General features: G+C 35.2%; 2 protein-coding genes across 2 annotated transcripts; both read right to left on the bottom strand.

The window, feature by feature from the left end:
* Positions 1–4604: 4604 nt before the first annotated feature.
* LOC122723212 (E3 ubiquitin-protein ligase RING1-like) lies at positions 4605–4910 on the bottom strand. The gene has a single exon (XM_043954744.1). The coding sequence runs from the start codon at positions 4908–4910 to the stop codon at positions 4605–4607; it is 306 nt and encodes a 101-aa protein (XP_043810679.1).
* Positions 4911–17863: 12953 nt separating this feature from the next.
* Positions 17864–20108, bottom strand: LOC110611120 (protein IQ-domain 26). Its single transcript, XM_021751254.2, has 3 exons — positions 19157–20108; positions 18868–19068; positions 17864–18790 (listed from the first exon to the last, which is right to left on the bottom strand). Exons 1-3 carry the CDS (start codon positions 19544–19546, stop codon positions 18098–18100), a joined length of 1284 nt encoding a protein of 427 aa, XP_021606946.1. The 5' UTR covers positions 19547–20108; the 3' UTR covers positions 17864–18097.
* Between the last annotated feature and the right edge of the window lie 5080 nt (positions 20109–25188).

Raw genomic sequence — 25188 nt, forward strand, 5'->3', positions numbered from 1 at the left:
AATGATGCCCTAAGTGTGGAAATATATATGAACAAATTAATCTTTTGTCGACCAATGAAAATCCAGATGAAATCAATTATTAAAAAAGAAAAAAGAAATTCTACTAATCCTTCTACTCAGTTGTCATCGGAGATATTACACCGGCAAAGAGGGCAAGAGTTGCAGTTGGATAGCCAGGAGGAGATACAACCAGCATGGTAGACATGGCCACAAGGCACTCGTTTTCCACCTACATCTCCGCCGAAACCCTCCATGCAAACTGAACAAACATCATCCGAAACATCAACAGTGGGCATATCAGCGACTAACGAGACTGATTTAGAGATCTGACGGGCGAAATCAGAATGAAAAGAGAGAGCCTCATCCATGTCAAAGCTTAAATCGATGAGGCAGCTTGAGAAGGCGTTGGGTACAGCGGCCATCTTGAAGAAAGAGTGATCTGAGACTATGGAGAATGTGTAGAGAGCGATGAACTCAGTGGCGTGGTTTTATAGAGGAATTTTTGAGAAGCCAAAATTGAAGATCGTAAGAGCTTACACTTCACGTGCTTGTATAAGGAAATTGTAAGGAAGGTGGTCAAGTTTTCATAGTTGGTCGTTATATATTATATATATATATATATTTTTTTTTTTTTACACGTAAAGAATGGGCTGCTCTTACTGCTTTTCTCACATGTCTTCTTTGTCTCCATCCGTTGACCCAAGACCAACAGAATAAACCTCGTCTTCTTCAAAATAATTAACTTTTATTACAATTCCCAAACTTTTTTTTCAAGTATATTCGACTTTCTTAACTAATATTATTCAACCTTTTGTGCTTTGAATAGTAGAAAAATAATATTTCTCGGTGGAGAACACTGCCAGCTTTCTACGCTTGCAATAAGGGTAGACCCTAAAAAAAATACTACTTCAAAATTTATTAAATCTCACTCAAATAAATCAGTCCAACATTATGCATCTCAGTTTAATAGTGTGAAATAGACTAAACAAGCAACGTAAATAGACCTATACTAAAAACAGTTTAATCCAATGATATAATAAGAGATAAAAAAATAAATTCAGTTATTTCGCATCTTTATTTATATGTGCACATAAAAAAATTAAATAATTTACAGATATGAAGGAAGACTCTGATACATTCATACGTATAAATTTGAATAACAGAAATAAATAGTATTATAATAAAAAAACAGTTAAACACGTCATTAATAGATAAAAATATAAAAAATAAAAAAAATATAAAAAAAAACATATTTTTCTTCATCTAAAATTACAAACCGCTGTAAACGTTACTATATGAATCTCAACGTATCACATATATGTTTTGGAATTAATTCCTTGGCTCGTAATTAAATAATTAAAAGGGCATTGACGTCTTCCGAGTTGTTTTAAGCGGGCCTACTTAACGACCAAGGAATTATAATTTAAAGGAGACTAGTACTTGTGTTACATGTGTTAACCAATGACATTTTTAAATTAAATTACGAGATTACCTAATTAACATTTATAAAGTAATGTCACGTGACTAATAAGCATTTCCTCGTCCATTTTTTTAAATATTTCAGAAAAAATAATAATAAATAAAGCTGCTCATAAATTTATAGGGGAATTATAATTATTAAAGCTGCTCATAAATTTATATAGAAAAATATATGAATTGTTAAAATTAAAGTATAAATAACTAAATTTATATATTTATAATTTTTTTAAATAAAATTAAAATTAAAAAAATAAAACTTAAAATCTCTTAAATTTATTTAAATACACTTATTATTATATGCAATTTACAAATATATAATAATTAAAAAATAAAATCTATTATAAAAAAGTATAATTTCCTAATATATTTACAAAAATTTTAAAATTAGAAAATTGTATCTCTTTTATAGTAGGTTTTATTTTTTAATTCTTATATATTTATATTTTTTATTTAATTTAAGGTTAAACTATTATTAAATATACATAATTTATTAAAATTGAGTATTTTATTTTACAAGCCGAAGAACAAATACTAATGCTCTTTAATCTTATATAACCCATAATACAATTAAAGTGGCAGTATTTTAATATTTGTGTTTTATTAAAATTAAATATTTGTATCTATATTTATAAATTACTCAATTAAAATTTCATTTATAATTTTTGAAATTAAACTATTTAATTATTTTACTATAAAATTAGTTATTATGATCTGAGATCCAGAGAAATAGAATTTTTACAATAGGTTTTATAAAACTAGAAAAAACTTGAACATAGAGGAGGGTATTTCTCCTTTTATATATTTTCTTTTGTCCGCTAGTGACGTGCTAATAGGACGCATATCATTGAATCACCTGCTACGTTGATATGGACGTACGAGCGAATCAGATCTCTGCCCCTTGCGTAACGGTCTCTGATTCTCTCCGGGCGCGTGTGGAGGGGTCCACGAAGTAGACGGATGGATCTTCCTTCTGGTTTGAGCCAGAAAATAAAAGCAAAACTGGGCCCAAAGGAGATCGGCCCAAGGTGCAGTGAACGCGAGGCCGGTCTGGTTGAGAAATTCAGAGGGGCCCGGAATCAAGGCTCGAATGGACCTAACCTATCAGCGCAGACGGTGTGTGGGCTTCTGATCGATGGGCCGCGACCGAGAGCTTAGCCCTTAATCGGGGTGGAGAAATCTAGCGGTCATCAGTTATATAAGAATATTAATTATATAATTATAAGTACTAAATTGTATTAGCGATGAAAAATTAATATATTTAGAAAATAAAAATAATTTAAGATTAAAATTTTAGAAGAAATAATAAAAAATTTAGAAAACATATACTCATTAAGCAGTGGAGATGTTGAATCGGCAGAGAAGGCAAGAGTTGCTGTGAGAAAGCCAGGATGAGAGACACGTTGCATGGTACACGTGGCCACATAGGGCTTGTTTTCCACCCATTCCCGATTGAAAGCCCTCCATACGAACCGAACAATCCCACCGTCGGCTTGTCAGCAACCAGAGATTCTGATTCTGCAATTTGATGTCCAAAAATTGGATGCAAAGTGAGAGTTTCGTCCGTATCAAATAGGCAGCTCTGTGCATACTAAATTCAAATGGAAAAAATCAATTGGATTAAATTAATTTAAAATTTTAATTTAATTTTTTATTTATTTTAATTTAATTTAATTTTTAATTTTAAAAATTTTAATTATTTCAATTTATTTTAATTTTAATAAAAAAAATAAAAATCGAATTAAATTAATTAATAATAATAATATATTATTTTTAATAATATAAAAATATTAAATTATATTAAAATTAAAATATTAATTAAATTTTAAAATATTAAAAATAAAATTTAAAAAATAAAAAATTTATTAAAAATTTAAATCAATTAAATTAAATTGAATCAAACTAAATTAAATCAATTCTATTTAATTTTTATAAATATTAAATTTTTAATTTTCAATTTATCAAGTTGAATACAAACGAATGCTAAGTCCATCTTCTATGTAGTTTTTTTATAAACAAGTGGAAGTAATCAATTTATAGTGAAATTTTACATGTCTAAATTATTATTAGATTTTATTAAATTAGTAGTTTTAAGATTTTAAAAAAATTAATTTTAATATAAATATTTATTTTTTATTTATAAAAATATATTAGATAATTCATATTATCATTAGTTTATATTTTTAACCCGCTGATTATTTAATTAAAGTTGTTAAAAATATTTAAAATAATTAAAATACTCTTCACTGTAATTAAATTTTATAATTTAAAATATAAATATTAATTTGTATAATTTAAAAATCACAGTTGTTTAGTTTTTACAATTTCACAAAATATAGTTTCTAAATTTAATTTTTAAAGCATAAATATTTTTTTCCTACTATTTATAAAAGTAACAAAATAATTAACAATTTGAAAAGTTAAAAATTAATTTAATATATTTTTAAAAATAAAGAGATTAAATAATTTATGTTACTAAATTATAATTTTTTTAGTTTTTAATTATTTCAATTAAACAACACTATATTTTATTAAATCAAACTTTTTAAATGTTCTTTTCACTTATTTTAAATTATTTGATACTGTTTTGGCGGTGACAGTTAAAGGCGGCCATTTATTGGCCGCAAACGAACGTCGTAATCTCAACAACTAATGAATGGCATACATCACATCAGCTATATATATATATATATATTTTTTTTTTTTCTTTTTTGAGAAAACAAATTATTCGAAGTTAACTCGTTGAATTTTTTATCGTAATATTTGTAGTAAGAAGAGAGATGAGAGAAGTGAAAAGAGAGAAGTGGAGCGAAGCGAGACAGGGGAGAAGAGGAGCCAAATACTTACATCTCCCTCATCGCCATCCTCCTAATAAAAGAAAAAGATACCAAAGAGAAAACTTCCCCGAAAGCTGAATACATAGAGGAAGGCTACCATTGCAAGCATCAATAACATTATATGAATCACTTGAAAGCTACGTAAAGGAAAAGCAAATGGGTGATTTTAGCAACTTTCCAGCATTTCTCACTTCCCAAATTCCGGAAAATACATTAGTTTTATTCTAGAAATATGAGCAAATCAAACTCTTCAACCATAACTAAATACACAAGTTAAAAGAAAACTTATTCTCATTTGGCAATGGAGATGTTGAATCGGCAGAGAGGGCAAGAGTTGTTGTTGGAGAACCAGGATGAAAGACAAGCTGCATGGTGCACGTGGCCACAGGGGACTCGTTTTCCACCTATTCCCAATTGAAAGCCCTCCATACAAACCGAACAAATCCCACCGTCGCCAGAAACTATCGGCAAATTAGCAACGAGAGAATCTGATACTGCGATTTGATGCCCAAAATTTGGATGCAAAGTCAGAGCTTCGTCCATGTCAAAGCTTGCATCGATTATGCAACTCGACAGGACGTTTGACTCCGTGGCCATTTTGAGAAAGAGAGATATAAGTTCTTTGTATTTCATATCATTTTATAGATAACATTTGCCAAAAATTCAAATTTGCGTAAGAAATATTAAAAATTTATATTTATTTTTAAATTATTATTAAAATATTTACTAAATAATACGTTCAATTTTCAATTTTATATTAAAATATTTTTTTAAAATTAAATTATTTCTCATAAATAATCAGAAAGTAGATCGGATATTAAGATTTTTTAGTCACAGAAAGAGATATGATGCTGATTGATTAATGTATAATTAGTTGATTTCATTAATGATGGTTTGAAAATAACATTCATATATTTAATTATTCTTATATTCAACCCTTAAATTAATTAAAATTTTTACTAAATAACATGATTCTTTTATACATCGAAAAATTAAACTTTAATATAAAATCATACATTATAAAATAAATAGAGCAGCCTGTGTAGTGCGGTATCATGCTGTGTTAGTGTTATATATAATTTTCTTTTAGTATGAGATAATATGATTAAATAAAATTAAATTAATTTAAATCAAGTCCATCAATTTTGATTTAGTTTAATTCGGTTTGATCGGTTGAATTTTTTATTTTTTTTAATTTTACTACAATATTATTTATTTCTATTATTCAGATCCGTATATACGAACGTGTCAGAGTCCTTTTGTAATACCCGGCTAGACTCCGGTATCGGAATTCCTACCGTCCGGTGGAATCTCGGATGTCGGAAACCTCTAGAAGGGTAAAACCATGTTTTATGAAATGTTTTTAATGTATTTTATGTTTTAAACAAAAAGGAAATTGAGTTTTTGAATGAAAAAGACCAAAGGAGGCTTTGCCAGGTTCGGCCGCCGAAAGTGAGGTTCGGCCGCCGAACATGGTGGGGTTTTGGGAGCGCTTTAGTCCTCCGAAAGCCTTGTTTGAAAGACTCAAGGTTCGGCCGCCGAACCTCATGTTCGGCCGCCGAACATGCATGAGATGTGGGGGCACGTTAGGCCGCCGAAAGGTGACAGAACCTGCCCTATAAGAGACCCCGTGACCGAAACAGGCGAGGTTTTCTCTCCCATTTCGGCCGACGGTAAGCTTTAGCCCTCCTATGATCATTTTAAGTGTTTTCCCTCAAATCCTTTAGATCTTAACAAGTTACATCTTGTTTTTGAAGAGTTTTAAAGTTTAAGCAAGTTTTGGAGCTTTGAGGTTCAAGAACTCGAATCTCCCCATCTTCGAGCTAGGATCGTTTCTCTCTCGATCTTCAAGAGGTAAGAGCCGATCTCTAGTTCTATATGTGTTTTAAGTAAGTTTTATGCAAGTTTTTGGGGTAGAAATGCATGAGTAGGCTTGATGAGTTTTTATGAAAAATCCATGGTTTAATGTGTGTTTATGTGCAATGTGGCTTGCTTGTGTGTTGTAGTTGGGGTTTAAGCTTGTTGGAGGCCCCTAGGAGTTTGTATGCTTGAGTATGATTGTTGTAGAATAGGTTTATGCATGATTGGTTGTGTAGGGGGTTGTTTTGGGCAAGAGGAACCAAGTTTCTGCCCTTTGGCAGAAACCAGGTTCGGCAGCCGAAGGTACTTTCGGCCGCCGAACCAGCGTGGGAGGCAGCTTTAGGCTGCCGAAGCCTGCCCCCGAAAGTTTGAGTTTCGGCTCTGTCCGAGACTTTCGGCCGCCGAAGGTGCCGCCGAACATGCATGAGTTTCGTCTCTGTCTGGGAGTTTCGGCCGCCGAAGGTGCCGCCGAACCTGCCTGACTTTCGGCTCTGGAGGGACTTCCGGCCGCCGAAGGTGCCGCCGAAAGTGCCCTTCCCAGCCTTTTCTTGCATGTTTTCTAGGGATGTTTTGAGGTGTTTTTAGGAAGTTTTTGGGGGTATGTTTAGAGTTATGTTCTTGTTGTTTGGTGCCTCATTTGAGTCCACCTGTGTAGGTTCGGACCCGAGGACCCGAGACCCCCGGTTGTGAGATAGTCTTTCAGAGTCCGTCGTTAAAGCTTCGGTCACCAGGTGAGTGGGATTATTCCCTAAGTTTTTAAGTAATGAATGAATGAACAAATGAATGAATCTGATAGCATACTCATGCATCATTAATGCCATGTGATGTTCAGGATGTTTGCATTAGAAATTCACGAATATGTTGCATTGCATAATTTGATGTTGATGTGGATGGTTATTGGGTGATCCATAGTCCTCTAATGTTATGTTATGATGATATGTTATGGAAGACCAGTGAGGCCCATTCTACGCCCCTGGCACTATGTAAGAGAAAGACCAGCGAGGCCCATTCTACGCCCCTGGCACTTTGGAATGTTATGATATGTATGTTATGTAAGAGAAAGACCAGCGAGGCCCATTCTACGCCCCTGGCACTTGGAGATGTGAGGACTAATGGTGACAATACCATCCTTTATGTGATTAAATGTGATGTGTTGCATTTCATGAAAGCATGTGAAGTAAAAGTTAAGTTGTTCAATGTTAATAATAAAATGAATAATAATATACCTAAAAAGTGTGGAACTAAATCAAATGATAATAATAATAAAATTAAGAATAAAATACCTAAAAAGGGAGGAATTAATATCATGTTTTTACTTTTTACTCACTGGGCTTTTTAGCTCACCCCTCTCCCCTAACCCCAGTCTTGCAGGTACTGTGTAGATAGAGAAGTCAGCAAGAGTAAGAGAAGTCTCTGTAATAGCATAGAAGTGGACATGGTTTATTCATAATGTAAAAGTATGTTATGTAATGTAATGTAAGTTATATAGTGTGCTTGACTAGAGTCTGTTGTAATCCCTTGAATACATGAGATAAATGTTTTATGATGTTTATGTAACCCAAGCCTGATATATGTTATGTACCCCATTGGAGTATTTGTTGAGAACTCCAATGAGGGGTTTATGTTATGGTTATGCTTGCACAGGCTAGGCTGGGTAAAGAAATGTTTAAATGAAAGAAAAGTTTTAATTTTTATGTATGTTTTGGTTCATGTATGGGATTGAACAGGTTCACAGGATGTATGTTTGGCTTGCTACGGGTTCCGGCGGCCTTAAGCCGACCTGAATCCTAGCGCCGGTAGCGGTCCGGTTTCCGGGTCGTTACAAAATGGTATCAGAGCCCTAGGTTCATATGGTCGGACCTAGAGTGTCGGGCTCATAGATGTTATAGAAAGGTCAAGCACAATAGGAAATCATGTCCACTAGGATAGGATGTAGAGTCCTGTCTAGAATGCAAGTATGTATGCCATGAGATATGCTATGATTATGATGTGTATATGATGTGGGTTCATGTGTTTCCACATGAACCATCTGATGCTAATGTTTTGTTATCTGTGCTGTTTTTCAGTAAACAGAATGCGAGGAACTCGTCGATCAGCTAGATTGACTAGAGTACCACCGGAGGATGAGGGCACGAGCGCCCGTCCTCCAGCATTGCCAAGGGCAATGTCAAGCAGGTCCAACAGAGACAGAACAGTGAGGGACCCTAGAAGGTCCTTGGATCTGGGTAGAAGCAGATCAGTAAGGGGTACAGTTCAGGAAAGAATGTCAGTTGATGGAGAAGAAGAGATGGATGTGGAGCAGAGGAGGGACGGTAACCTTGGTGTAAACATGCCAGAAGAGGGCATGGGTGAGTCTCAGGGAGGCACTCAGGCCTCGGGGTTTGTTCTACCACCCCAGTACCCACCTTTTTCACCATACCCCGGGTATTCGATGGGAAGTACATCGGATTACCCCAGTTTTAATCATTACCCTTCTCACATGCCATACCCACCTTTCTACCCACAGTATCCACAGTACCCTATGTACCCACCTCCATCCTTCCATCCAGGCACGGCAAACCCTATCCCAGGGGATGTCGCACCACCACCACCAGCAGAACCCACAGTTCCAGAAACCCAAAGACCTCAACCTACCTCATCTAGAGGGAGCAAGGCCAAGATGACCGACTACATGAAGTTGGGTGCTCCCCAGTTTGATACAGGTGATGATCCGTTTGTGTACCTGGAGAAGGTCAAAACAATTACAGATGAGATAGGTGCTGATGACAGCAGAGCCATTCAGATGGCTGGTTTCACCCTGAAATGCAAAAAGGCCCGTGAATGGTTCAAGGGCTATGTGAAACCGAGGGTGGACAATCTTTCATGGGAGGAGTTCGCGACTGAGTTCGCAGGTTGGGCTTTCCCTGACAGTTCAAGGGAGTTGAAGATGATTGAGTTTGAACAGCTGAAACAGACAGATGAGATGGGTGTCGATGAGTACACCGATAGATTCTTAGAGTTGTTGCCGTTTGCTGGGCAACATCTGGACACAGATTCGAAGAAGTCGAGGAGGTATACCATGAGGCTCAATTCCAGGTATTCCTCTTTGATTCAGTCAGCCGATAGAGAAAGTTTCCATGCCATTATAGACATGGCCAGGAGAATGGAGGCTAGTGCCGTAATAGAGGGAAAAGTTAAACAGTCAGTGGCACAACCTTCTGGTTCTAAGACCCCAGGTGGGGGAAGGATAGATCCTTCATCCTTGAGTTCAGCTAGTAAGAAGTGGAGCAGTACCACTAAGAAACCAAAGAAGAATAAGTTCTGGAGCAAGATCAAATCAGGTCTGGGACTAGGAAGTGGCTCAAGCTCTGGTGCTGATAATGCAGTGTGTGCACGGTGTGGTAAGCTACACAGAGGGGTATGCCGTTTTGGGACAACAGCCTGCTACAGGTGTGGGCAGGAGGGACACATGTCCATGGAGTGTCCTAGAGCAGTTCCTATGGCACGGCCCCAGCAGACTACTTCGGGTAGTGTGGCACAGCCAGCAGCTTCAGCCGCGACACAGGCCAGTGGCAGAGGCCGAGGGAGAGGGTCAGCCTCTTCTTCATCAGCTTACAGAGGGGAAGGTCCGTCAGCTCCAGCACGGATCTTCACTATGACACAGCAGGAGGCAAACGCATCCAACACCGTGGTGTCAGGTAATATCATCATTGGTTGTTCAGATGCTTATGCCTTAATGGACCCGGGTGCATCCCATTCTTTTGTTTCTCCGAGAGCGGTCGAGAGGTTGGGTTTGATGGTCTCTGGGTTAGAGTGTCCCCTATGGGTTAGTGGACCCAAGTGTGACCCGTCAGTGGCGGAGTCAGTCTGCCAGTACAGTCCAGTTTTCATAGAGGGAAGATGCCTATCCGCCGACCTTGTGGTTCTAGACTTGACAGATTTTGACGTCATTCTAGGGATGGATTGGCTATCTACCCATGGTGCTACCTTGGATTGCAGAGACAAGGTAGTTAAGTTCAGATGTCAGGATGGGTCAGAGGTTGTCTTTAGAGGAGACAGGGGGAGTACACCTAGAGGTTTGATATCAGCCCTACAGGCTCGTAGGCTGCTCAGGAGGGGTTGTCAGGGTTATCTAGCTCATGTGAGAGAGCTAGACAGAGATGTCAGAGAGCCCGCCTCAGTGCCTGTGGTTAGAGAGTTCTTAGATGTCTTCCCAGACGAACTGCCAGGTTTACCGCCTCCTAGGGAGATAGAGTTCGAGATAGAATTGATGCCAGGAACCAGACCGATCTCTATCCCTCCCTACAGGATGGCGCCAGCAGAGCTGAAAGAGCTTAAAGAACAGTTGCAGGAGCTGGTAGATAAGGGTTTCATCCGACCGAGTACCTCACCCTGGGGTGCTCCAGTGTTGTTCGTGAAAAAGAAGGATGGATCCCTTAGACTTTGTATCGACTACAGACAGTTGAACAAGGTCACTACCAAGAACAAGTACCCGTTGCCTAGGATCGATGATCTATTCGACCAGCTAGCAGGAGCAGGTTGTTTCTCCAAAATAGATCTGAGATCTGGGTATCATCAGCTGAGGATCAGAGATGAGGACGTGCCGAAGACAGCTTTCAGAACCAGATATGGGCACTATGAGTTCCTAGTGATGCCGTTCGGGTTAACAAACGCCCCTGCAGCATTCATGGATCTCATGAACAGAGTATTTAGCCAATACCTGGATCACTTCGTTATTGTCTTCATAGATGATATCTTAGTGTATTCCAGGAATGCAGAAGAGCATGCCCATCATCTGCGGTTGGTCTTGCAGACTTTGAGGGAACATGGCTTGTATGCCAAGTTCTCTAAATGTGAATTCTGGCTGAGGAGCATTTCGTTCTTGGGGCATGTAGTGTCAGAGAATGGTATTGAGGTGGACCCCAAGAAGACAGAAACTGTGGCTAACTGGCCTAGACCCACTTCAGTGACAGAGATTAGAAGTTTCTTGGGTTTGGCTGGTTACTACAGGAGGTTCGTTCAGGACTTCTCAAAGATAGCAGCTCCTCTGACCAGGTTAACCAGGAAGAATCAGAAATTTCTGTGGACCGACCAGTGCGAAGAGAGTTTTGAAGAACTTAAGAAGAGGTTGACTTCAGCACCAGTTTTAGCTCTGCCATCTGGTGATGAGGACTTTACAGTCTTTTGTGATGCGTCCCGTGTGGGACTGGGATGTGTACTGATGCAGAATGAGAGGGTGATTGCTTATGCTTCTAGGCAGCTGAAGAAGCATGAGTTGAATTACCCCACACATGACCTTGAGATGGCAGCAGTAATCTTTGCACTCAAGATGTGGAGGCACTACCTCTATGGGGTAAAATGTGAGATCTTTACAGATCATAAGAGCCTGCAGCACATCCTGAGTCAAAGAGATTTGAATTTGAGACAGAGAAGATGGGTAGAACTGCTCAGTGACTACGATTGCAAAATCCAGTATCATCCGGGTAAGGCTAATGTAGTAGCTGATGCCTTAAGCCGGAAATCACTCGGCAGTCTATCCCACATCACGGCAGAACGAAGACCAGTAGTAAAGGAGTTCTACAAGCTCATCGAAGAAGGGCTACAGTTAGAGTTGTCGGGTACAGGTGCCTTGTTGGCTCAGATGAAAGTGACACCCGTGTTCCTTGAGCAAGTTGCTCAGAAACAGCATGAGGACCCCGAGTTAGTGAAGATTGCCAGGACTGTTCAGTCAGGCAATGATAGTGAGTTCAGATTCGACAGTAAAGGGATCCTCCGCTATGGGAGTCGATTATGTGTACCAGACGACATAGGGCTAAAAGGAGACATTATGAGAGAGGCTCATAATGCAAGATACAGCATTCACCCCGGAGCCACCAAGATGTATCAAGATTTGAAAAAGGTTTATTGGTGGCCAGCAATGAAGAAAGAAGTGGCACAGTTCGTGTCAGCCTGCGAAGTGTGTCAGAGGGTGAAGCTGGAACATCAGAAGCCAGCTGGAATGCTTAACCCGCTACCTATTCCAGAATGGAAATGGGAAAATATAGCTATGGACTTCGTAGTAGGGTTACCAGCGGCGTCCAACAGAGTGGACTCCATATGGGTGATTGTGGACAGACTCACCAAATCTGCTCACTTCATTCCTGTCAGGAGTGGCTATTCTGTGGACAAGTTGGCGCAGGTGTATGTGGACGAGATCGTCAGGCTGCATGGGGTTCCCGTTTCGATAGTGTCAGATAGAGGGCCCCAGTTCACCTCCAGGTTTTGGCGGAGTCTGCAGAATGCCATGGGTACTAGGTTGGATTTCAGTACTGCCTTCCACCCCCAGACTGATGGACAGTCAGAAAGGACCATCCAGACTATCGAGGATATGCTCAGAATGTGTGTGCTGGACTTTGGCGGTTCTTGGAGGCAGCATCTACCTTTGGTGGAGTTTGCCTACAATAACAGCCATCATGCTAGCATCGGGATGGCTCCATATGAAGCTTTGTACGGAAGGAAGTGCAGATCACCTGTTTGCTGGGAGGAAGTTGGAGAGAAGGCCTTGGCAGGGCCTGAGCTAGTAGAGATTACCAGCAGGGTGGTACCCATAATCAGAGAAAGAATCAAGACTGCTGCAAGCAGGCAGAAGAGTTATACAGACTACCGCAGAAGGCAGTTAGAGTTTCAGGAGGGGGATCTGGTATTGCTCAAGGTGTCTCCAATGAAGGGAGTGGTTCGCTTCGGGAAGAAAGGTAAACTAGCCCCACGATACATCGGACCCTTTGAAATCTTGCAAAAGATTGGGAATGTGTCGTACAAGCTAGATTTACCTGCTTCAATGGCAAGAATCCATCCGGTCTTCCATGTTTCGATGTTGAGGAAGTTTGTGTCAGATCCGAGCAAGGTTCTTAGTGAGCCTGATGTGGAGGTCCAAGAGGATCTCACCTATGTTGAACAGCCAGTACGGATCATGGACACGCAGATCAGAAAGTTAAGAAACAAGGAAATCCCGATGGTGAAAGTCCTGTGGAACCACCACAACTTGGAAGAGTGCACTTGGGAGACACGGGAGTCTATGCTCCAGCAGTACCCTCAGCTCTTTTAAGGTTAGATCCCTATGTGTTGATGTGCTTAGTATGTATGTTATATGTTTGCCATGTTATGTGTTGTTTGGTGAACATTCGGGGACGAATGTTCTTAAGGGGGGAAGAATGTAATACCCGGCTAGACTCCGGTATCGGAATTCCTACCGTCCGGTGGAATCTCGGATGTCGGAAACCTCTAGAAGGGTAAAACCATGTTTTATGAAATGTTTTTAATGTATTTTATGTTTTAAACAAAAAGGAAATTGAGTTTTTGAATGAAAAAGACCAAAGGAGGCTTTGCCAGGTTCGGCCGCCGAAAGTGAGGTTCGGCCGCCGAACATGGTGGGGTTTTGGGAGCGCTTTAGGCCTCCGAAAGCCTTGTTTGAAAGACTCAAGGTTCGGCCGCCGAACCTCATGTTCGGCCGCCGAACATGCATGAGATGTGGGGGCACGTTAGGCCGCCGAAAGGTGACAGAACCTGCCCTATAAGAGACCCCGTGACCGAAACAGGCGAGGTTTTCTCTCCCATTTCGGCCGACGGTAAGCTTTAGCCCTCCTATGATCATTTTAAGTGTTTTCCCTCAAATCCTTTAGATCTTAACAAGTTACATCTTGTTTTTGAAGAGTTTTAAAGTTTAAGCAAGTTTTGGAGCTTTGAGGTTCAAGAACTCGAATCTCCCCATCTTCGAGCTAGGATCGTTTCTCTCTCGATCTTCAAGAGGTAAGAGCCGATCTCTAGTTCTATATGTGTTTTAAGTAAGTTTTATGCAAGTTTTTGGGGTAGAAATGCATGAGTAGGCTTGATGAGTTTTTATGAAAAATCCATGGTTTAATGTGTGTTTATGTGCAATGTGGCTTGCTTGTGTGTTGTAGTTGGGGTTTAAGCTTGTTGGAGGCCCCTAGGAGTTTGTATGCTTGAGTATGATTGTTGTAGAATAGGTTTATGCATGATTGGTTGTGTAGGGGGTTGTTTTGGGCAAGAGGAACCAAGTTTCTGCCCTTTGGCAGAAACCAGGTTCGGCAGCCGAAGGTACTTTCGGCCGCCGAACCAGCGTGGGAGGCAGCTTTAGGCTGCCGAAGCCTGCCCCCGAAAGTTTGAGTTTCGGCTCTGTCCGAGACTTTCGGCCGCCGAAGGTGCCGCCGAACATGCATGAGTTTCGTCTCTGTCTGGGAGTTTCGGCCGCCGAAGGTGCCGCCGAACCTGCCTGACTTTCGGCTCTGGAGGGACTTCCGGCCGCCGAAGGTGCCGCCGAAAGTGCCCTTCCCAGCCTTTTCTTGCATGTTTTCTAGGGATGTTTTGAGGTGTTTTTAGGAAGTTTTTGGGGGTATGTTTAGAGTTATGTTCTTGTTGTTTGGTGCCTCATTTGAGTCCACCTGTGTAGGTTCGGACCCGAGGACCCGAGACCCCCGGTTGTGAGATAGTCTTTCAGAGTCCGTCGTTAAAGCTTCGGTCACCAGGTGAGTGGGATTATTCCCTAAGTTTTTAAGTAATGAATGAATGAACAAATGAATGAATCTGATAGCATACTCATGCATCATTAATGCCATGTGATGTTCAGGATGTTTGCATTAGAAATTCACGAATATGTTGCATTGCATAATTTGATGTTGATGTGGATGGTTATTGGGTGATCCATAGTCCTCTAATGTTATGTTATGATGATATGTTATGGAAGACCAGTGAGGCCCATTCTACGCCCCTGGCACTATGTAAGAGAAAGACCAGCGAGGCCCATTCTACGCCCCTGGCACTTTGGAATGTTATGATATGTATGTTATGTAAGAGAAAGACCAGCGAGGCCCATTCTACGCCCCTGGCACTTGGAGATGTGAGGACTAATGGTGACAATACCATCCTTTATGTGATTAAATGTGATGTGTTGCATTTCATGAAAGCATGTGAAGTAAAAGTTAAGTTGTTCAATGTTAATAATAAAATGAATAATAATATACCTAAAAAGTGTGGAACTAAATCAAATGATAATAATAATAAAATTAAGAATAAAATACCTAAAAAGGGAGGAATTAATATCATGTTTTTACTTTTTACTCACTGGGCTTTTTAGCTCACCCCTCTCCCCTAACCCCAGTCTTGCAGGTACTGTGTAGATAGAGAAGTCAGCAAGAGTAAGAGAAGTCTCTGTAATAGCATAGAAGTGGACATGGTTTATTCATAATGTAAAAGTATGTTATGTAATGTAATGTAAGTTATATAGTGTGCTTGACTAGAGTCTGTTGTAATCCCTTGAATACATGAGATAAATGTTTTATGATGTTTATGTAACCCAAGCCTGATATATGTTATGTACCCCATTGGAGTATTTGTTGAGAACTCCAATGAGGGGTTTATGTTATGGTTATGCTTGCACAGGCTAGGCTGGGTAAAGAAATGTTTAAATGAAAGAAAAGTTTTAATTTTTATGTATGTTTTGGTTCATGTATGGGATTGAACAGGTTCACAGGATGTATGTTTGGCTTGCTACGGGTTCCGGCGGCCTTAAGCCGACCTGAATCCTAGCGCCGGTAGCGGTCCGGTTTCCGGGTCGTTACACCTTTTCCATCCCAAACAGCTATTTAATTTATCTGGTGTGTCTATTGACAGCGCTGTAAAGTGACTGAATTCACTTTTTTTATCTTTTGTGTCACATGACCGAATCAGATTTTTTATGAATAGCCCCACATACCTAGTTAATCCTATTTACTTTTAATTATAAGGTTGAATCGCACGTTGATGGACTGATCTACTTGCATACGGCTCGAGAGACTTTAATCTCTTATCTTGCTTCAGAATCATGTCTTACTCTTATAAAGAGAAGTCTAGCGATTATCATTAGTTATAATTTAAATTTTGTTATATTATTAAAAATAATATATTATTATTTATTAATCGATTTAGTTTAATTTTATTAATTTTTTTATTAAATAAAATTAAAAAATAAAAATTTTTAAAAATAAAAATTAAATCAAATTAAAATAAAATACGACTCGCTAGATAAATTCACGGCATAAATAAGTATATTATAATTAATTTTTATATAAATTCCAATAATTGAGTAATTTATTTTGTCAATATAACAGAGTGTGATGCATTTTTCATGCATGAAAATATGCACACTAGATCAAGGCCACAACAAACGATACCTAGTTAATATCGATTCAGCCTTCACTACTACGTGGTACAAGATAAGCTACCGGCTTGGTTAAAATATTTTAAAAGCCTAATACGTCACGCAATATTGTCATACGTGGCTATATATATATATATATTCTACCAAATATTTCTGTTTATTTATTTTCAAAAATTAATTTATATATAGAAGTATCTTTATAGAAAATATTTTCTTAAACGTAACTTATTTTTTTAATTAGAAATTAAAAAATTTAAAATTTTTTAAATTTATTTAGATTCACTCCCCGCCAAATTAATTTGAGTGCAAAAATAATTTATTTTATAGTGTTTGATTGTGATTTTAAAAAATAAAAAATATTAAAATTTATATAAATAAAATTTAATGATATTTATACAGATATTAAAATACAGAAAATAATTATATATTTTTTAAAAATAAGTATTATCTTTGAAAATGTTTTAATATTGCATTTAATCAAAATATTTTTAATGACTAATTTTTTTAAATATTTCAAACATTACTAAATATAAAAGATATTTGTAAAGTAAAATGAAATTTTAAATATTATAAGAAAATAAAAAATAATAATAAATTTATTGATTAAATTATAAAAAAAATTATTAAAATAAATTACTGATCGATTTAAATATTAATGATAAAATTATTGATTATTTATTTAATAAAAATTTATAATTATATTTTTATTTTTTTTTGAAACTTAGTATATTATTTATTTTTTTTTCAGTGATAAAATATTGCTTTTTGTCATTTTAAATATTAAAATTATTTAATATTTTTCTTGTATTTTATTTTAAAATTTTATTTAAAAGTAAATAATTTTAAATTATAAAAAAAATATTTTATTATTAAAAATATTTATTTTATTAAGTGAGAAGTTATTTAAACTTTAAAATTTTATTTGATGAAAAATTAAATTGGTTATATTTGAACTTTCAATAAAAGATTGAGATAATTTTTATTTGAAGACATTTTTTTTTAAATATAAAGTTTTGTTATGTTAATATTCTAAATTTTTATTAACTGATTTATTCATTAAAATTTAAATAAGTCAAATTTAATTTTTTTGTCAAATAAAATCTTAAACTTTGTATTTGAACCAAATAAATTATTTACATATTACTTTTCTAATAAAAAAATCTTTTCAATTATAAAATATTACTTTTTTCATTTTAAATATTAAAATTATTTAACATGTTTTTCATGTATTTTTATTTTTAATTTTTATTTAATTAAAAAGTAAGTAATTTTGTGCATAAGAATCAAAACCAAAATAATATATTTACGATAAAGAAAAATAATTATTAATAATATCAGAAATAAATTAAATTTAGATTTAATTTTAAATGTAAAAATTGAAAATTGAAAATGTCAATAATATAGGACATCAAATCAATCAATCAGTAGGGCAGAGAGCGCCAATTTCAAATTTCTCTTCAGCCGTACAAATAGAACCTTGTCAAGAGAAAGTGGGGATTGGATTTGTTTCATTCATGAATTTGTCAGAAAATATGTTTAATTTTATGAAAATTTTCAAATTCTACATTTGGATTTTTTCATTGATGATGATGAAAGCTTGATATTCCATGATTCCATCACTAGAACGGCAATCTCGATTCTTAAATTCTACAATAATTCTGCACACAAATTCAAATTTTTCTTCTATTTTATCACTTGAAATTACAGGAAAAAAAAAAAAAAAAAAAAACAACGACAACAACATCATTGGCTCTCACCACCTTCTCTGCAAGTAATTTCTTTCTGGTTCTCTTGCAAATTCTGTGCGCTTATCAAGTTTACCCAACACTGCATTCCTGAAATTTACAGCTTCATGAGATTGTGAGCCAGACCTCTGCATTCGAACCCCACTTATGCTATTTCTTGATTCCATCAACTCGTTAAGCGACAGCTTCTTCTTCGGCCCAGGCTCAGGCCTCTGCTTCGGAGCGCTCTGTGATCTCACTTTAGCCTTGGAAGATTGTGTATTAGCCATATAATTAGGAGAATTCTTGCACTGCCTAAAAAAATTATCTGCACAAACACTCTTAGCAGGTGTCGCTGGAGCATTAGACCCTCTTGAATCGCCGAACCGAGGAGTGCTTTGTGCTGTTGAGAATCTGCATTCGTCGCCGGTTATGGCCCAGTCGGAATCTTGAAACTTCCGGGTATCGAGCATCGATAAACGAGGTGGAATTCTTGGTGGGAGAGGAGAGGAGAGTGTTTGATAAAATGGGTCGTCGCTGAAATCTGAAAATGAGGTGTTACTTCTGCGAGATCTTGGTTTTGGCCTGCAACCTCCTGTATCAACCTCCACGATCTTTGGAGATTCATCATGGGGATTTATCAACGTGGCGTCTAATGATGTCGAAAGCCTTCTACTGTGGATTGAAGCTGCGTGTTCGCTCCTTGTTTCATCAAATCTCTCCTGCAAATCAATTTAAAGATTGGATGAACATATTGAATTTCTTGCTACAAAAGTTTTGGAGTTTAAGCTTTTATTACCATGGATTTTCGAGCTCGAATTTCGATTCGGTTGTCAGATATGGTGAGATTTCTGGCTCTGTGAGAACGGACGGTGGCTTGTGCTCTAATTAGAGCCTGCATACTGAGGAGAGTTGCAGTTGCTTGTTTTCTTACCAAGTATCCTCTAACATGGGCTTGTAATTTCACCAATCCTTTTAATGCTCGAAGTGCCTTTCTGGCCTGTCCGAATGTAAACAAACAGAATTAAAGCAAAGACAGATATGTTATGCATTGATACTATTGAGTTTCAGATTGAAAAAACACTCACCAAATAGCCTCTGAAAACGGTTTGAATCTTGACAGCAGCCGACCTCCCCCGTCCGCCACCAAACATGGCACCTCTACCATGGCTAGTTAGCCTCACAACAGCCACCGCTGCTTGAGCTGCAGCAACAGCCGCATCAGCTGCTGCGGCTGTGGCTGCTGCCACTGCTATGGCATGCTTGTTCTGTTCCTTCTCATTGTCGTTGTAGTATGATCTTAGCCAAGCTGCCTCAGCTGAAGAAATATTAGGAGGTATAGTAGCTGGATTGTGACATAACTCAGCTGAGTCCCTCGCCGTACTACACCGGTTATCGTCTCTCCGATCAGAAACGTCCTTATTGCCGTTGTCCTTTATTCCAAACAGGCCCTTTAGCCATTTTGCAGCTCTACCCATTAGTTGGTTTTTGCTAGAAAGCTAGGAGACTAGAGAGAGTGAGAAAGCGAGAGAAAGGAAGAAAAGTAAAACGTTACAAAGGCTCATTTAGACAAAAAGAAAAGAAGAGGCTGGCTGTTACAGCTCAGTAGCTTAATTAGGTGATGATGATTCACTTTTAAGAAATCTAATAAAAAGAAAAGAAAAGAAAAGCAGCAAAGTTTGAAAAGATGGAAATCAAAAAGGCCAATAAAAGAGAAGGAATAAAATACTGTCAAGTCCTCGTGAAGAAGTTCATTACATGACAAAAACATGCTGCTGCAGATGCAGAGGAGAGCTTATGGGAATTTTTATTATATTAATTGAAATAAATTAACTTAATTAAATAAGATCTAAGCATGGGATGAGAAAAAGGGCAGATTCTCGTAAATAAAGAGCAAGGAAGAGAAAAGGAGGAAGGAAGATAAAGAGAAAGCAGGAAAAAAGTGAAACTCTACAAATTTTCCAAGCTCCAATGAAGAACTGAGGGACTGTGTTTTCCTTTCAAAATTTCAATAGTTAAAAAGAACACACTCTGGCTCTGCCATACCATTTTGGAGCGACGTGTCCACATAAAGAAAGATACCTCAGGGTCCTCAGCTTCTGACAACCTCGTGATGCCTTACAATTTTATAATATCTTTCAAAAAAGAAAAGAAAATCCCACTTTTTTTAGGAATTTTTTTTTTCTCTCTCGTCGAAACAATATTTTTAGTAAAGCACTAATTTTTCCTTCTCTGGCTATCAGCTACCATATATTAAAAAAGAAATTGTGACTTGTGCAAATTTGCCATTTTCAATTTGTAAAAAGAAATCAAATCATATCTCACCATTACATTTCTCTTTCAACTTGCAGCTAGCAGAGTAAATAGCCCAGCTAAAATGCCATTCTGCAACTCTCTCTCTGTGTTTGTGTCTTTTTAGGGTTGGAAAAGATATTTCAGTTGGGTTTGCAGGACGTAAACTGCGATTTTACTGGGAATTCTTTATCACTGTTTCCTTACCTTTCCAATTGTTCTACAATTATTTGTGCAGTAACTCAACTCTCTTGTCAATTTCTTTCTTTTATTTTTCCCCCCACTGGAGGCTCCTAGCTTGTCTGCAACTCTGTTGCACACAGCTAAAATTGACAGGGTTTAGACAATAATTGCCCTTAAGCTATTGAGGTTGAAATGCTAATTCTTTTGGCATAGAGAATCAGAGAAAAGGCAGAGAAATAAGAAATGTGCATTTACCGTAGAAGGTTTAATAGGGATAAAATTGTACGAGAGAGGACAGTGTGTCTTAGCTGGCTGGCTTTGCCAAGAACAGCGCATCTGAGGAGAACAGCAATCCAAGACAAAATCCAACTTGAGATCATCAAATAGCAAATAGGTTTTGATATTGCATCATCGTCTTGTCTGAATCCACGTTATACTTGCTGGCCGAGAAATTGCTTTCCATTCATTTGTTAATTTTTGGAAAGCCAAATCTTTTTTTCTTTTTTTTTTTATTCAATTATACTCCATTATTTTGTATTAGTATGGTAGGAATTATATTAAATTAAATATTTTATTTATTTACTTTATTAATTAATTTTTTTTAAATATTTTAAATATTAAAAAGTATAAAAATATTTTCGACCAATTACTTACAGCTCAACGCTCGTCATTGTAGGCCAGTTGACAGAGCAAAAAGCTTAAGTGCACTTCAAAGAAAGTTGTGCTTCTTCAAAGATGCATGAAGAATTGAGCTGAATAATTTAATATAGTTAATTTTATTTTTAATTTATATTAAATAAAGATATATTAATAAATAAATTATTATAAAATTAACGAATATTAAAATAAATAATTTAATATTTCTGTCTCAAATACGACCAAATAGAATAGAGAGGGTATTATTAGATATTTATATCCTCGTACTATTAAATTAACTTGATGAAAATGGTAGGTAACTTTAATTGATTTTTTTTTAAAAGGGAGATAAATATTATTAATTTAAAGTGATCAAAGAAAATATATAAGAATAAAAGATATAAATTCGAACTGCTTAACCTGAGCCGATATTGCTAAAATATAAGTGATATCATTCGCAAATTTAGAAATAAAACCACATTTTACTTTCTCATAATTGGATATAAATAATTTACAAGCTTAAACTAAAAAATTAAAAGTCTAAATCATCTAACGAAATATTTTTAACGAACACAACAAAAATCTGAGCATCCGATTCGAAAAAACTCGATTTATCAAATTCGAAAAAACTCAATTTCATCCATACTATTTAATCCAACTCAACGCCTCTCGAAAAATCACTATCTCAGCAAATTTAATCTCCATTCGGTTGCAAAAATAATCTTTTTTTAGCCGCTATAAATCTACAATTAGCATACAAGACTACACAATCGAAGTCTAGCAAAAATATTTATTTTATGATATATTTTTTTAAAAATTTAATTACGGTAAGTGACAGGATGCCTATATTAAGCATATTTAAATATTACATGCATATTATAAAAATTTATTTTCCATTAATTAATAATAGATCGAAAAATGAGGGATAATTAGTAATTGATTATTAAATTTGTCGGTGAATTAAAATTAGATATATATATTTTAAATTTATTAATGCATTTTGAAATTTATTGGTAATTTAGAAGAATAAATTTAAGTTTTAAAATTTAAGAACTGACAATGAAGTTTATTAGTAAAATTGAATTATAAAATTCGTTAATAAATTTAAAAAATAAAATTTAGTGATAAAATTATCAATAAAATTCCATTATTAATTTACCAATAAATTTTAAAATATGCTGACAATTTGCAAACGAAATTTAAGATACATTTATAAATTTAATAAAAAATTCTCATTTAATTTAATCTTTCATTTCTTATTTAATTAACAGTAATATATCAAATTGATATGCAGCAATTAGTTTTAAATTTTACGGCAGATTTAAACCGGACCTAATTTTTGCTATTGACGTCCGATAGAGATCCACAATAGTTTTTTGAAAAGGAAATTCCGAGACGCACGACTTTCAAAAGTGTGACGAGAGCCGTAGGCTTGGTCATAAAATTCGATATGAAAATTTTATCGTTTAGAAAATCAATTTTGTATTTTAATTATTTTTTTAAATATTTTAGATATTTTCATAATTTTATATATTAAAATTTTATTTCTATTATAAATAATCTTTCTTAACTATTAGAAATTTACTTTTTTGAAAAATTTCAATAAAATTTTTAATTTTTTAACCTATATTTTTTTTATTTTATTTTAATTAAATAATATTAATTAAAATTTTTTACGGAGTCTAATTAGTCCTTCAAAGCTATTAGTTATTTACTAAAAATTTAAAATTTATTAGTAAATATGTTTCGTTTGTAACTGAAAGTTTCAAAGGGGCGGCTAGTATACTATCATAATGAAATTACCTTTTATTCTTTTTTTATTCGAATAGCATTTTATGCTGGCTTGTTAGGAGGCAGGCCTAGTTTGTTAAGTCAGCTCTAAAAGGATAAGTAGCATTGGCATTGAGAAAATTCCATGGAGTTCATAATTGCATAAAAGGAGTCAAAGTAGTGGCTGCGGCGCGTTTAGGCACTTCACAGCGGGCCACCAGGCAGACGAGACAGAATGGGCGGGCACTACTAACCAAGCAAGACTAGTTCTTGTCGATAGGCGCTGGTAGTTTACTGGCAAGGCTCGCAGGATTAATGTGAGGGGTGGGGATGACTATATTTCTTTAGAGGAACTTTAAGTAAGTTATGCATTGAAATAAAAGAAAATTTTAAATTTACATATGCTTTGTCTTTAAATAAAAAAGTTATAAGTAATGCAATTAAAAATCTCATAGAAAGTTTGATTCTTACTTAATAATCCCTTTGTCTCTTTAGTTTTTGAGAATCAAAAAGATTTTTTTAAAGTTTGAATTAGATTAATTTTTTATTTAAAAGTATTATGTGAAAATTTCAATTTTTTTCTTTTCGTTATTCCTATTTTATAAGTATAGCATTTAAAGCAATAGAGAACATGTGCTATATTTATATTATATAATTATCTATTAATTATTACATTTCAATTTTTTCTATCGAAAAAATTATAAAAATCAAATCAGATTTCAATAGAGAAAATTGTGTTTTACTTCTAATCACATGCAGCCAATTTAATATTGAATACACTACTCATATCAGAAAGCGACTAAATTGAAACAATACTTCATTTCTAAATGTTCAATCAACGGTTGCGCCTCTACACATTTCTTAAATCACTATTATTAACTGCAAATTTAAACTTTTTGCTATTAAATGTTCAATCAACTGTTGCGCCTCTACACATTTCTTAAATCACTGTTATTAACTGCAAATTTAAACTTTTTGATATTTTTTTTTTTTGATGATATGATGGGTCAATTATTTATTTTATTGGTTTCAATTATGACAGCTACGGAATCTACTAGTGGATAATTATTTTCGTTAAATCAATATTATTAACCGCAAATTTAAACTTTTTGATATTTTTTATTACTTTAAATGATATAATGGGTTAATTATTTACTTTATTGATTCCAATGGTGGCCGCTATGGGCCTATCATTTACTTGTAGACCTTTTTACTTTTTATTTAATAATTTTACATGGTGTTATTATGATAAAAAAGTCTTATATCCTTCGAGTCGCTCGACATTTTGATAGAAAAATCTTCTTGTACAATTCAATTATTAACTTTATTTCTAAATTAGATTGAACTGCTTTTAAGAAAACAACTTAGATAATTCTATTTTCAAATGTTAGTATCAAAGTCTCACTCGACATAACTCCTCAACCTTGTTAGGATCTTTTTGGATTGAATAGCTCCTCAACCTTGTTAGTATCAAAGTCAAGTAAGGTGCATATTCATAAACTGCTTTATCCTAATTCTTAGCGAATAGCCTCAATTTTAATTTAATAGTACAACCTAATAAAAAGGATCATATTTATTTAATTTATCTCATTCAATTTAAATATTATAACGCTTATCATATAAAACCCTATAACACAAAATTAAAAATGAATCTTATGATGAGAGACAAATATTTCCCTCTATTCCATCCTTTGAGTTGGGTTAGGGGAACATCCGAGCGATTGATACATGCATTGGTAATCAACATTTATATATCTATAAACACCATATATTTTTTAATTATTTTATTTTTTTTCAATTTCTTTTTTTATTTTTCTATTATTATCTTTAATTTTCTCTTATTTTCTTCCTTCTCTCATCATTTTTTTTTCATTTTTCTTTATTTTCTTTTCCACTTATTTTCCAGGTGTTATCATGTTTTTATTTTTTTTCTTGTATTTTCTTTTTTTCTCTATTTTTTTCTTTTTTATAGTTTTTCTTTCTTTTTCTTTCTTTCAATTTTCTTATTTTTATTTCTTTTCTCATTTTTCTTTTAATATATCTTCATTTTCTTTTTTTTTCTATTATATGCTTTTTTTTATCACTTTCCTCCTCACTTTATCGTTTTATTTTTTTTTCTCTTTATTTTCTCTAACTCTTCTTTTTTTCTTTTGCCTTTATTTTCTTTGGTTTATCATTTTTCTCCCATTATTTTTTTATTTTCTCTTATTTTCTTTTATTTTTCTTTTTTCTTATAATT

The sequence above is a fragment of the Manihot esculenta genome, chromosome 3 (genome assembly GCF_001659605.2).
Source record: "Manihot esculenta cultivar AM560-2 chromosome 3, M.esculenta_v8, whole genome shotgun sequence".
NCBI lineage: Eukaryota > Viridiplantae > Streptophyta > Magnoliopsida > Malpighiales > Euphorbiaceae > Manihot > Manihot esculenta.